This window comes from Pristis pectinata, chromosome 6, assembly GCF_009764475.1.
Source record: "Pristis pectinata isolate sPriPec2 chromosome 6, sPriPec2.1.pri, whole genome shotgun sequence".
NCBI classification, from domain to species: domain Eukaryota; kingdom Metazoa; phylum Chordata; class Chondrichthyes; order Rhinopristiformes; family Pristidae; genus Pristis; species Pristis pectinata.
The window spans coordinates 48,653,546-48,667,057 of NC_067410.1; the positions used below are offsets into that span (position 1 = coordinate 48,653,546).

General features: G+C 40.9%; 1 protein-coding gene across 1 annotated transcript in view; it reads left to right on the top strand.

Moving 5' to 3' along the window:
- The window catches only part of dnah1 (dynein, axonemal, heavy chain 1), a gene marked incomplete at its 5' end in the record, with an annotated part of 293,077 nt that overhangs the window by 177,165 nt on the left and 102,400 nt on the right, over positions 1 to 13,512 (top strand). Inside the window, 2 exon segments of the mRNA XM_052017691.1 lie at positions 1,357 to 1,553; positions 6,420 to 6,555. Coding sequence (XP_051873651.1) covers positions 1,357 to 1,553; positions 6,420 to 6,555 — 333 coding nt within the window.

Sequence of the window (13,512 nt, forward strand, 5' to 3'; positions counted from 1 at the left end):
GCACTTTATTGTATCAACACAAATATTCATGCAAATTATGTTGGCCCCGGCTGACAACTTAGATTCCCAAATGCTATTGTTCCTTTTGTACCAGTACTCATCCAGACCCCCGCTCCAACTTATAACACTGAAATAGGGGATTTCCTGTTGGCCAAACGATTGATCCTTCTTCTGCCTTCCCCAGAGATGTGGGTTTTCCTTGCAATAGTTAGTCTTTGGAGTTCTTGCTGCTCTACATCCAAAATCCTTCATTATTATTCTCTTTTCTTATCAGTTCTGCACTGTTATACTTTATTTCCGTTGGTTCTGACTTATCTGGCTAGTCTGTTTCCATTTTTCATTGGCTCTGACCCAAGGCTACAGGTAGCATTACCTCATTGCTCTTCCCCCAAATAAGAACTTGCCTCTGATGTCATTCCCTTGCTTTTCCCTGAGTCAAGCCACTTTAAACCAGTTACAGCCAGTCCAAGTCAGACCCTGGGCTTGGGTTACTTCAGTTCAAACACAGTCTGCTCTTCCATAAGTCTGCAGTAGGTTATCGGTAGGGGCTTTGTTATGTTCACTTTGAATTGCTCTGATCCAGCCATCCCTGAGCAAGAACCATAGTTCACAAAGCAGTTCATTAAATGGTGATCGTAAGAACAGTCTTACAAAATAGTGGCCTCCATTCCTTTCGCCACATGGCAACCACAAAGGCATTTGTTTTGTCTACTTCCACTGTCCTTGACTCATTCCAGTTAACTGCTTTGTAGATTTTTAATTCCTTCATGGCCAACAGAAGCAAAATGATCAACTATATTTTTGAGCCAAGTTGGCATTGCTGCCTCCCCCATTTGATTTGAGAGGTGGAGTCGGATGCAATAATTATGCTTAGCATTTATGGATCCCCTTTCAATGAGTACCCAAATGAAATTCCCAAATGAATACGAGTCGTTAGGCTCATCGTACTTCCATTCAATGCCATTACATTGCCTGCACTAATTGTAGACACAGATGTTCAGTCCTCCTTCATATCCTAGAAATCCTGTTACAAAGCAAAAAGCGAATGCAGGCCCAACAACATGAATCTCTGGGAAATGAGCATTTCTAAGCAGCACAAGGGAGGAATATTGTTGCCATACCTACCATTGAAGTTGATTAAGTCATTTTGCTAGAATCAACCTCTCTGTTGTTTCTTCATTCCTTGACACTTTCTTACCTATTAGGTTTAGCATTATATTACAATGTGGTGTTTCTGTATTTATACTCTCAGAACAATATCAGTCGCAGCGTTTGGACCAATGTGTGAGTGCACCTGTATTTATTTATGTGAAAAAAGCAGAATGTAAGTCAGTAATATCTCTTTATTCCTTGCAGATGCTGAATGTTATTGAAGAGTACATGGATGATTTCAATCAGACTAGCACAAACAAGTTGAAGCTCATTCTTTTCATGGATGCCATCCAACATGTCTGCAGAATTACCAGGATTTTGCGGCAGCCAATGGGCAATGCCTTGTTACTGGGGGTTGGGGGCAGTGGAAGACAGTCCCTTACCAAATTAGCATCCCATATGTAAGTAGTAGTAAGTTACAACTGTTACACTACCCCGAACAAATATGTGGTGAAGATAAAATATGGAGCACCGCCCTGCGCAAGACCCAGTTTGGACTGTTCATCTTAATGTGGCACTATCTAGACAGTGATAATTAATGAGATCATAAATATGGGATATATCCTTAAGCTGAAAAATCTAAATACCATAGCTCATATGGGAGAAGACAAGGTGAATAGGAAGCTAAGGGTAAATAATGTGGAAGTTAACTGTTAAAGGCATGTGAATTAGGATCACCACCCATATTCTGGTAAAGTCCATTTTCTCATTCATAGATCTTACCAAACTCCCGCTTATCACCAGTTCTCTTTGACTGTGTTCCCCCTCCACACACACCACCCCCCCCACCCTCCATTATATTTAAATGTGTTCCTATCCATGTTATTTTCCAGAATCTCGAACAAGGAGTCACTATTTAAAAATGAGGTGTTGCCCATTTAAGGCAGATGAGGCAAAATTTTTCCCTTACAAGACTTTGGAATTCTCTTCCTCAAAGGGCAGTAGAAGCAGAGCCTTTAAATGTTTTTAAGGCAGTGGAAGGTATATTCTTGATAAGCAAAGGATTGAAAGGTTACTGGGAGTGAGCAAGAAAGCAGAGTTGAAATTACAATTAGATGATCCATAATCTTATCGAACAGAGGAGCAGGATCAGGGGGCTGAGTGCCCTATCCCTGCTTCTAGTTTGTATATACTTTAATATGTATATTCTCCCCAAGTGCCTCATCCTCCTACTGCTTCCACTTATTTGGAAGTTGTTTGCCTCTACGTCCAGCTATTGAGGTAGCTCTATCTGTTCCTTATGAGACCTCTCAAAACACATCACCTCACATTTCTCATGATCTGCCATTGCTCTGCCCAACTTATCAGCTGATCAGTATCATTCTGTAGCCTAAGACTACCTTTATCACTGCCAACAACACCACCACTTCCTTCATTCACACCTAAATCCAGAATGGGTCCCAGCACTGATCTCTATGATACACAGGCTTCCAATAACAAAAGCAAACCCAACCGTCATCTTCTCTCCCCACTGCCTCTGTTTGGGGGTCTTTATTTAACTCCCACTTATGTTTTCTGTCCCTTGCTGCTTCTCTGTTCCATCCTAATTCTTATTCTACTTCATTTTCTCATCTAAATCCCTTCCTTCCTTTATTCCATTCCTTAATATCAGGACTACCCAACTCCTTCTGTGACTTGCCTATTACTTTTAAAAGTATTCTGTAATATGTAATTCACACCCTTGGTCACCTTGCAACCATGTCACTATAATGACTATGAGATAATACCTATTTATTAATTGTGCTATCAATTCACCTACAAATATTGTATGCATTCAGATAAAGAACCTTCAATTTTGTGGACGCACAAGAGGCTGCAGATGCGGAACCTAGAGTAATTTTGTCTTTGCTATAACTGACGTAGTGTTGGGGGATCAGATATGAAATGTATCTGGGCCCTCAGCTCATTAACATTGAGTGCTTCTGGACTTGATGGGTGAGTCCAACGATAGAGCGAGAGGTCAGGCGAACACTGTAGTTAGTGACAGTTCTCCATGGATCTGTTGGCTCACCTCAGTGTGATCTGGTCCATTATCATTCTTTGAAATTAATTTCTTGCCGTAATTAGCTATAGTTACTAAGGAGATGGAAAGACTAAAAGGAAGTAAGTGAGTAAAAAATGCTGCCAAAAACAGATAGAATGACTCACCAGTGAGATGGCCATGCAGGTTGTTAACCATCTAACATAGCTAAGAATTATCTAATGAATTTTCCCCAGCTGGAATCTGTAGCTTGGAGCCTGTTCAGTCCCTTGTGCAAGGCCCTCTATGCTATGTTTTGTGATCCCTTGTGTATTGCTATGTTATGTGATCACGGGGGGGGGGGGGGGGGGGGGGGGCGGGGGGGGGGGGGGGTAGAGGAATCTGAACAAGTCCTGTCCTCAAAGAAGTTTAAAAACTATCAAAACGATTAATTAGTACACAGTTCTGTTCACTGTGTTACAGGAAAAATGCGATTACACTGGAGGAGATAAAGAAATTTACAAGAATGTTGATAGGACTGGGAAATTGTGGCTATGATTAGCTACTGAACAATTAGATAAGCTTCAGATATATTCTTTGGAATGGAAGGGAGACAGTTGAAGTGTTTAAAAACCAGGAAGGGCCCAGAAGGTACCTATTTTCCTTAGTAGAGGGCCAAAAGCCAGAGGGCATAGATTTAAAAGAATTGGCAGAAGAATGGAGAGGAGATGAGAAGAAAGTTCTCATCCAGGGAAAGACAGAAACTCACTGCCTGAAAGGGTGATAGAAGCAGAAATTCTCATCATATTTAGAAAGTGCCTTAATGTGCACTTGAATATTCGTGACCCGCCTGACTATGGAGCTCGTGCTAAATGGTGAGATTAGGCTGGGAAGGTCTTTTGCGATTGGTACAGATACGATGAGCCAAATAGCCATCTACTAAGTTGAAGTTGTTCTATGATTCTGTGCTTCTGTACTATCATTGAGGCAGAGAGCTCTGCCAAACAATCAGACCTACAAATGTAAGAGGTTCTCGAGACTCCAGGCAAATAAGAAAATATATGCCATCTGCTTAACCAAACTGAAGTTGCTGGCTGCAAATTGTGACTGGAAACCTGAATGATTTGTTGATCTGAAACAAGATTGTGTGTGGAAATTGAGATGCAGGATTGAAGGCCATCTGTGAGGGAAACAGAGCTGGCAAAATGTATCAAATGCTATGGGCCTCAGGAGCTATCTAAAGCCAGAGTTGATGAGTTGGATAGTGAACAAGACAGTTCTGTCCATGCAATCAAACAGATGCACAGAAGGAAAGAAAAGTGTCAGTTTTAATTGTATCCAAATTCTGTGGCCAACAGCATGTTTGCCAAGAGGAGACAAGCCTAGTCTATGGGAAGGAAGGATGAATTATATTTCACCCTTGCAACAGAGGATAAATCACATTTCATCCTTGCACAGAGGGAGGAAGACTAAATGCAAGCATTATAGTACTAGTAAAGATTTAAGATCAGTCCACAAAATTGCACAGGTTGACCACAATTACTGTGGAATATCACAGGGAGAGTGTGACAAGATCAAAGTTGTGACACTAAAACTAGACAGAGAGGGAATGGAACAAGTGAACAGGATAGAAGAAGTCCCAACACACTTTTCTGCCACTTTGGAAGTTGAAGGAAGAGATAGGTGCAGTTCCAGGTAGGCAATGGTTCAACATATAATATCATTCATGCAAAGCTTGCAAGGAAGCATGAAGTGACAAAACTAGTGCCAATAATATACATCCATAAACCTAGTGCAAGCTGAAAATGATAAATCCAAAGAATGGAGAGGAGTATAAAGCGGAGCTTGTGTTCATGAAAAGAACTGTGTGTCCATCACTGGTATCTGTGCAGCTTAGCAAATGACATTGATCATAGAATGGAGGATGAGAGTATAATTGAGTTCTTTGCTCAGCAAGAAACAGCTGCAAGTGAATTTGTAGAGATGTGTAAGGGAACAGGAAAGCTGGTGGGAAAGTACTATCAAGAGATGGATGAGACTAAGTGGCCAATTATCCACTGTCTAAAGTGTGTACCAGTAGCTGTCAAAGAGAAACTGAAAGCTGAGTTTGACTGACCAACACAGAAATCATTACACATTAAACACTCCTGCCCTTTGGATATCGGTGTGAGTGGATAAGCCAAATGAATTGACAATCTGTTTAGATCCATTTGATCTGAAATAAGGCAGTGAAGAGGATCCATTGTTTAATAAAGACAATTGAAGATATCTTGCCAGATCTGAGCAGGATAAACACTGTATGTTAAATGCCAAGAACAGATTTTGACATGCAGAGCTTCAAAATGAGTTTCTTTTTAATGAACCTTGGTACACGTTTTTGGAAGTGCCAGTAGCTGAGGAAGAGTTTTGGGATTGGCACCCATCTAAGGAGTCTTCAGTGAAGGCTGCATCACATACTTAAAGAACCATAGCATAACAGTCTGCCTTTCTCGAAAGACCATAGCACATGATATCCCCATCTTTGCAGAAGGGCAGATTGTTGCAGAGAGATGAGAACTTTAATGTATAGTTGCATGTGGAAGTAGAGCCATCCTCAGTGCAGTTTGAGTATGGTGGCAAAGAAGTTCTTTTGCATCAGGAAAGACATACTAAATGTATGATGCACAATAGGCCACTGCTTAATTTGTGTGAGGACTCCACAGTGGAAAATCTACTTGTGCAGAAGGCCCAAGGTCTTTCACAATTTACGTTTTGTAAAGCCTTTCCTCCTTTCATCCAGAAATAGCACCTCAGAGGTTGGGTCAGGTCAGTGTGCTTTTGGGGATGCACCCATTTCCATTGGATGTGGAAGTTGAAGGTGATCTCTCTACATAGCTAAAACTTCAGGTTTTCAGTGATAATTCTAAGGTGAAAGGATGTTAGTTAAGATTATAGCTATGTCATTTTAATCCTGTCCTTCATTAAAAGCATGTCTTTTCTCTTTCTTTAAAATGCTACCTTAAGGCAGAAGGACATGAACTTCACTGTCTCACACAGTGCTAGGAGTGCTGGAGAAAGCAACTCATAGTTGAACCATGACTCACTATAATGAATGGTCAAGCAAACATGGTCCATAATGAGCAAAACATTTATCTCTTAACCCCCTGCACCTGTTGCTCCAAATACTTAACTAAGTAGTTGATACTGTATGTATCCTCAAAGCAACATAAGAGATTTTATTTTATTGAAATTGTATATGTGCCAGTACTTCAGCGTAAGATCTTTTTTGTCACTTGTTCATTTAAAATTATCTGTTTATTTTTACCAGGGCTGAATTTGATTGTTTTCAAATTGAACTTGCCAAAAATTATGGACCATCAGAATGGAGAGAAGATATAAAGCGGATCTTGATGAAAGCAGGAATACAATACCAACAGATCACCTTCCTTTTTGTGGACACACAGGTACTTTTTTTGGAATTGATAATATTTAATGAATACAGAATTAACTAATAATCCCAGATAAGCACCAAAAAGGAAAAGAATCTGGGCAAGGGACGGGGATATATTGGGAGAGCAATGATCATGATCGTAAAAAAGTACAGAGGTAAGTCAGTGGGAAAAGTTATAAGACGGAGTACTGATGTGATTTAGCAAATGTAGACCAGAAGCATCAACAGAGTCAGAGCAATGGGGAGCATTCAAGGAAGAGACATGTGATCTGAATTCTCAATATGTCTGCAGTTTTAAAAATAGGAGGAACTCTGACCATCTTTTTCCATTTCTATTTGAAAATAGCTGTGTTTCTGGAGGACTGGAAGATGACTATTGTGGTGCTTTTCTTTAAAAAAGTGAGGAAGGGATAGACTGAGTTTTTACAGGTCTGCCAGCCTAATGTACATTATGGATAACTATTGGAAAAAAATTGTCAAGGCAGTAAAAATCATCATTTAGAATAGTAAGTAGCATGTATCACCAATAAGCTGTTCGCCAATGCTCGATTTGGATTACATCAGGCTCACTCGGCCCTAGACCTCAACATAGCCGTTGTCCATACATTCACCAAAGAGCTGACTGCCAGAGGTGAGATGAGAGTGACTGCTTTTGATGTCAAGGCAGCATGTGACTGAGAGTGATATCAAGGTCCTATTAAAACTGATGTCAATGGACATCAAGGGAAGAACACTCTTCCAATGGTTGGAATCACACGTCACACAAAAAAAGATGGTTGTGGTTGTTGGAGGTCAATCACCCCATCATCAGTTCATTGATGTAAGAGTTCTTCAAGCAGTGTCCTATCCCTAACCGTGCTCAACTGCTTCATCACTGACAGTCATCAGTTGGGTCAGATGCTCACTGATGACTACTGAATATTCAATTCCATTCCCAGATCCTCAGAAACTGAACCAGTCTATGCTTGCATGCAGCAAGACTTGGTTTGAAAAGTAACAAGTAGTATGCAAGCCACACATGTGGCAGACAATAACCATCTCCAACAAGACAATCTACCCTTTGCATGCAATGCCATTCCTATCATTACCTGCAACATCTGAGGGGAAGGGGGAGGATTTTGTTGCTTTATTGAATCAGCCACAATCCCTCTAAAATTTCTTAGAGTACATCAAAATTACCAACCCCATCAACCCTCCTTGTTACCTGCCCAAAAACTTCAAACTAGTGAGTCAGACATGGTTTTTCCCTTAACAAATCCATGCCCACTGACATTTTTTGATTCATTTTTCAGGATTGGGTATTACTGGCAATGTCATCATTCATTGCCCATCCCTAATTGCCCTTGAACAGAGTTGCTTATTAGGCCATTCATGAGGACTTTTGAGAGTCATCTACATTGGTGGGTTAGGTCACACATAGGTCAAACTAGGATGGTGGATTTTCTCCCCTGACATATACAAGTGTACGAGAATATGGTTTATCTCTGTTATCATTTTTACTAATGACTGGTTTGCGAGGTTCAGTGACAGCTCCTTTATTTTTGGTGCCATAGGTCAATGGTCTGGACATTTTTAAGGGCCGTGGGTAAGAAGCTTGCAGGGGATACCAAACAGACTACATGGCAAATAGTGAGGAAGAAAGTTGTAGGTTATAGATTGGAAGAAAATATTAATGAACCCACAAGCAACTTCTGGTTACTCTTTTTTTTCTTTTACCAACTTCCTTCTCTTCTCATCTCCCTGTGCTCCAAATTACATCTGGAGAGATGTCACCAAAGAGGGAGTCTCTTTATGTAATTCTGATAAATCCTCCTCTTCTGTTTTTAATTCCAAAATCCAATAAATTGCAAGTTTTGGATGCCCCTTTAAATAGAGGAGAAGTTGACTTTTGCAATCTGACCATGAAGCCCAGAAACAACGTGGTGCTAAAATGGCTAGATTACATTCAACATAGAACATAGAACAGTACAGCACAGGACAGGCCATTTGGCCCACTTTGTTGTGCCAATTGATGCCAATTTATACTAAATGTTCTCCTCCTGTGTATCATCCATATCCCTCCATTCCCTTCATATTCATGTGTCTATCTAAAAGCCTCTTAAATTCCACCAAACTTCCTGCTTCCACTACTACCCCTCGTAACCTATTCCAGGCACCTATCACTCTCTATGTAAACAAAAAAAAAATTACCCCTAACGTTGCCTTTAAACTTCCCCCCCTCTAACCTTAAAAGCATGTCCTCTGCTGTTTGATATTTCTAACCTGGGGAAGAGATTTTGACTGTCTACCTTATCTATGCCATAATTTTAAAAACATCTATCGGATCTCCCTTCAGCCTCCGACGCTCTAGGGAGAACAACCCAAGTTTGTCTAACCTGTCCTTACAGCTCATACCCTCTAATCCAGGCAGCATCCTGGTAAACCTCCTCTGCACCCTCTCCACAGTCTCTACACCCTTCCTATAATGGGGTTACCAGAACTGCACACAATACTCCAAGTGCTGTCTGACGAAAGTTTTATATAGCTGCAGCATGACTTCCTTACTCTTATACTCAACACCCCTACCAATGAAGGCAAGCATGCCATATGCCTTCTTTACCACCTTATCCACTTGCATAGCCACTTTCAGTGGGCTATGGACCTGGACCCCAAGATCCCTCTGTACCTCAATGCTATTAAGGGCCTACCATTAACTGTATACTTCCTCCGTTCATTTGACCTCTCAAAGTGCAACACCTCACACTTGCCCGGATTAAACTCCATCTGCCAATTTTCTTTTTCTTTTCTTTTTCAATCTTTTTATTAGTTTTCAAATTAATACAGATTAATATATAACATCAGTGTTTGTACATGTAATACAAAGAGATCAGGAGAACAATCATGGCATAGATAATCATAAAGAACAATAGAATATAAAAAAAATCTGTAGATCCTACTATCTCTTAGTAAATGAATATAATATAAAAGAAAGGAAAGAAAAAGATTATATATATATGAAAGAAAAGAAAAAAAATCCCCAAATCAATAAGAAAAATTATAAACAATATATCAAACCAAACTAAACAGAAAAATTTCAAAAAAAAACAAAAAAAAAAGAAAAAAAAGACTGGACTGAAATTTGTCAGTAGAAACGAGCAATATTATGTCGTCAACTCCGTTCCTCTAAATTGGAAAGTTATTGAAAGGGGATCTATATCATGTGAAAATATTGAATAAATTGACTCCAAATATCTTCAAATTTAAGCAAAGGATCAACAGTACCATTCCTAATGTTTTCCAAGTTTAAACATGATATAGTTTGAGAGAACCATTGAAAAGTAGTAGGGGGTAATCTGCCACTTTTCTGCCCATATCTGTAACTGATCTATATCCCGCTGTATTCTTTGATAGTCCTTTGAACTGTCCACAGCTCCACCAACCTTGGTGTCATCTGCACACTTGCTCACCCACCCATCTACATTTTCATCCAAATCATTGCTTTATATCACAAACAACAGAGGTCCCAGCACCAATCCTTGTGGAACACCACTGGTCACAGACCAGCCAGAATAACAGCCTTCCACCCCTACACTCTGTCTTCTATAGGCAAGCCAGTTCTGAACCCAAGCTTGCAATTCATCCTGGGTCCCATGCATCTTTATCTTCTGAATCAACCTACCATGAGGGACCTTATCAAATGCCTTGCTAAAGTCCATGCAGATAACGTGCACTGCCTACCCTCATCAAGCTCCTTTGTCACCTCCTCAAAAAAACTCAATCAGGTTTGTAAAGCATGACCTGCCCCACACAAAGCCATGCTGACTGCCCCTAAGCAGGCTATGCCTTTCCAAATGCACATAAATCCTATCCCTCAGTATTGGTATTGGTTTATTATTGTCACTTGTACCGAGGTACAGTGAAAAACTTGTCTTGCATACCAATCGTACAGATCAATTCATTACACAGTGCAGTTACATTGAGTTAGTGCAGAGTGCCTTGAGGTAGTAAAGGCAAAAACAATAACAGTGCAGAGTAAAGTGTTACAGCTACAGAGAAAGTGCAGTGCAACAAGGTCACAACAAGGTAGATCATGAGGTCAGAGTCCATCTCATTGTATAAGGGAACCGTTCAATAGACTTATCACAGTGGGGTAGAAGCTGTCCTTAAGTCTGGTGGTATGTGCCCTCAGGCTCCTGTATCTTTTACCTGATGGAAGAGGAGAGAAGAGAGAATGACCCGTGTGGGTGGGGTCTTTGATAATGCTGGCTGCTTCGCCAAGGCAGCAAGAGGCAAAGACAGAGTCCAACGAGGGGAGGCTGGTTTCTGTGATGCGCTGGGCTGTGTCCACAAGTCTCTGCAGTTTCTTGCGGTCCTGGGCAGAGCAGATGCCATACCAAGCCATGATGCATCCAGATAGGATGCTTTCTATGGTGCATTGATAAAAGTTGGTGAGTGTCAAAGGGGACCAAACCACTGATGTTAGGCTCACTGGCCTATAATTATCTGGATTAATCCTATTCCCTTTCTTGGACAAAGGCACAACATTTGTTACTCTCCAGTCCTGTGGGACCTCGCCTGTTGCTATTGAGGACATAAAGATCTTTGTCAAAACCCCAGCAATCTCCTCATTTGCTTCTTTCAATATTATGGGATATATACCATTGGGCCCTGGGGACTTATCCACTTTAATGCTTTTCAGAATACTCAGCACTACCTCCTCCTTAATTTCAAAATGTCCCCCATATTAGTATGCCCCATTCTGCTTTCACTATCCTCCAAATCCTTCTCCTTGGTAAATCCCAACACAAAGTACTTACATAGTACCTCAGCCACTTGCTCCGAATCCAAGCACAAATTCCCTCCTTTATCCTTGAGTGGACCTACCCTCACCTTAGTTACCCTCTTTAAAATGCCTTGGGATTCTCCTTGATCCTGCTTGCCTACGACATTTCATGGCGTATTTTGGTCTTCCTAGTTGCCTGCTAGAGCACTTTCTTGCCACATGGGCCCAGTCTGATTTTGGCTTCCTAAACCTTGTGTATGCTTCCTTTTTCTAAATCTAGGACCTCTCGGGTCAGCCGAGGTTCCCTTACCTTACCATCCTTGTCCTTACTTCTTACCAGAACATGCTGATCCTGAACCCTGAGCAGCTGGTCTTTAAACAAATCCCACATGTCAGATGTGGACTTGTCCGACAGCTGTTCTACAAATCAACGCCCCTTAGCTCCTGTCTTATCCTGTCATAGTTTGACCTGCCCCAATTTACTACCTTCCCGCAAGATCCAATTTTATCCTCACTCATAACTATTATAAAACATAATGAGTTATGGTCACTATTCCCAAAATGTTTACCCTCTTTCAGGTCTATCACTTGGCCTGGCACATTTCCCAAAACCAGGTCCGGTATGTTTTATCCTCCAGTTGGACTCTCCACATATTGCTTCAAGAACCCTTCTTGGATGCACTGAAGAAATCCCGCCCCTTCTAAGCCTCTTGTATTAAGGAAGTTCCAATCAATATTGGGGAAGTTAAAGTCCCCTGCCATGACAACTCTGTTGTTTCTTGTACGTTTCCATAATCTGTCTACATATCTGTTCCTCCACCTCTTGATGGCAATTGGGAGGCGTATAGTATAATCCCATCAGCATAATTGTACCTTTCTTATTTCTGAGCTCCACCCAAATTGCCTCTGTGGATGAGCCCTCCAGTGTGTCCTCTCTGAGTACTGCTGTAACATTCTGCTTTATCAGTAGTGCAACCCCTCCACCTCTTTTATCCTTCTAAAACACTTCTAAAATAACAAAACCCAGGAACATTGAGCTGCCAGTCCTGTCCCTCATGCAACTAGGTCTCTGTAATGGCAACAACATCATAATTCCATGTACTGATCCAGATTATAAATTCATCTTCCTTTACCCATAATACTCCTAGTGTTGAAATAAACACATATCAGCCCATCAGTCCCACTATGTTTATTAGCCTGTCCCTTGCTGTCCTTCCTTTCTGTCTAACTTGTCATACCATCTTTCTTGCCTTCAAGTCTACCACCTATTGCCCTGCTGCTGTGGTTCTCATCCCCCTGCCACTCTAGTCTAAACCCTCCCGAGTAGCACTTGAAAACCTCCCAGTGAGGATATTGGTTCCACTCCTGTTCAGATGCAAACCACCTTGTTTGTACAGGTTCCACCTGCCCTGGAAGAGAGCTCAATGATCCATAAATCTGAAGCACTCCCTCCTGCACCAGCTCCTTAGCCATGTATTGAACTGCACTATGCATCTACTTCTCACCCCACTAGCATGTGGCACGGGTCGTAATCCTGAGATTACAACCCTGGAAGTCCTGCTTTTTAAGTTTCTACCTAGCTTCCTAAAATCCTTTTGTAGGACCTCATCCCTGCTCCTGCCTATGTCATTGGTACCTATATGGACCATGACCTCGGGCTGCTCATCCTCCCCTCTCAAAATGTCCTGTACCTGCTGTGAGACATCCTTGATCCTGGCACAGGGAAGCAACACACCATCCTTTTTAATAGCAGGCCCTGAATTTTTGCTGTTTTTATAGCTGTCATAGCATTAAAAGATCATTGCCTATGTTTACAGATGATACGAACATTTGTGGAACATAGGAGGCATGAAGGAGATAAATATCATTTAAAAATGCCTGGCCTCTTCATGTTTTGATCATGAAAATCAAAATTTGAAATAAAGATTATTGTGCATTGAGAGGTGTATAATTAAAAAAAATCTCAGAATGGAGTTAGCTTCGAATATTTACTTGTGAAATGCATATACCTAACTAATTGAAAATTATTTTTTGGAAACATTGTAATATGTTATTTATTTATTTAAATGCAGCTGTTATAGATTCATATTGATAATTACTTTTATGTACAGCTTCATACCTTGATGGTCTAGAGGTTAAATTTAGCTGGAAGATTAGATAGAACTTAAATAGTTATGGTGCTTGTGCAACCTTCTCAAGAAGATAACA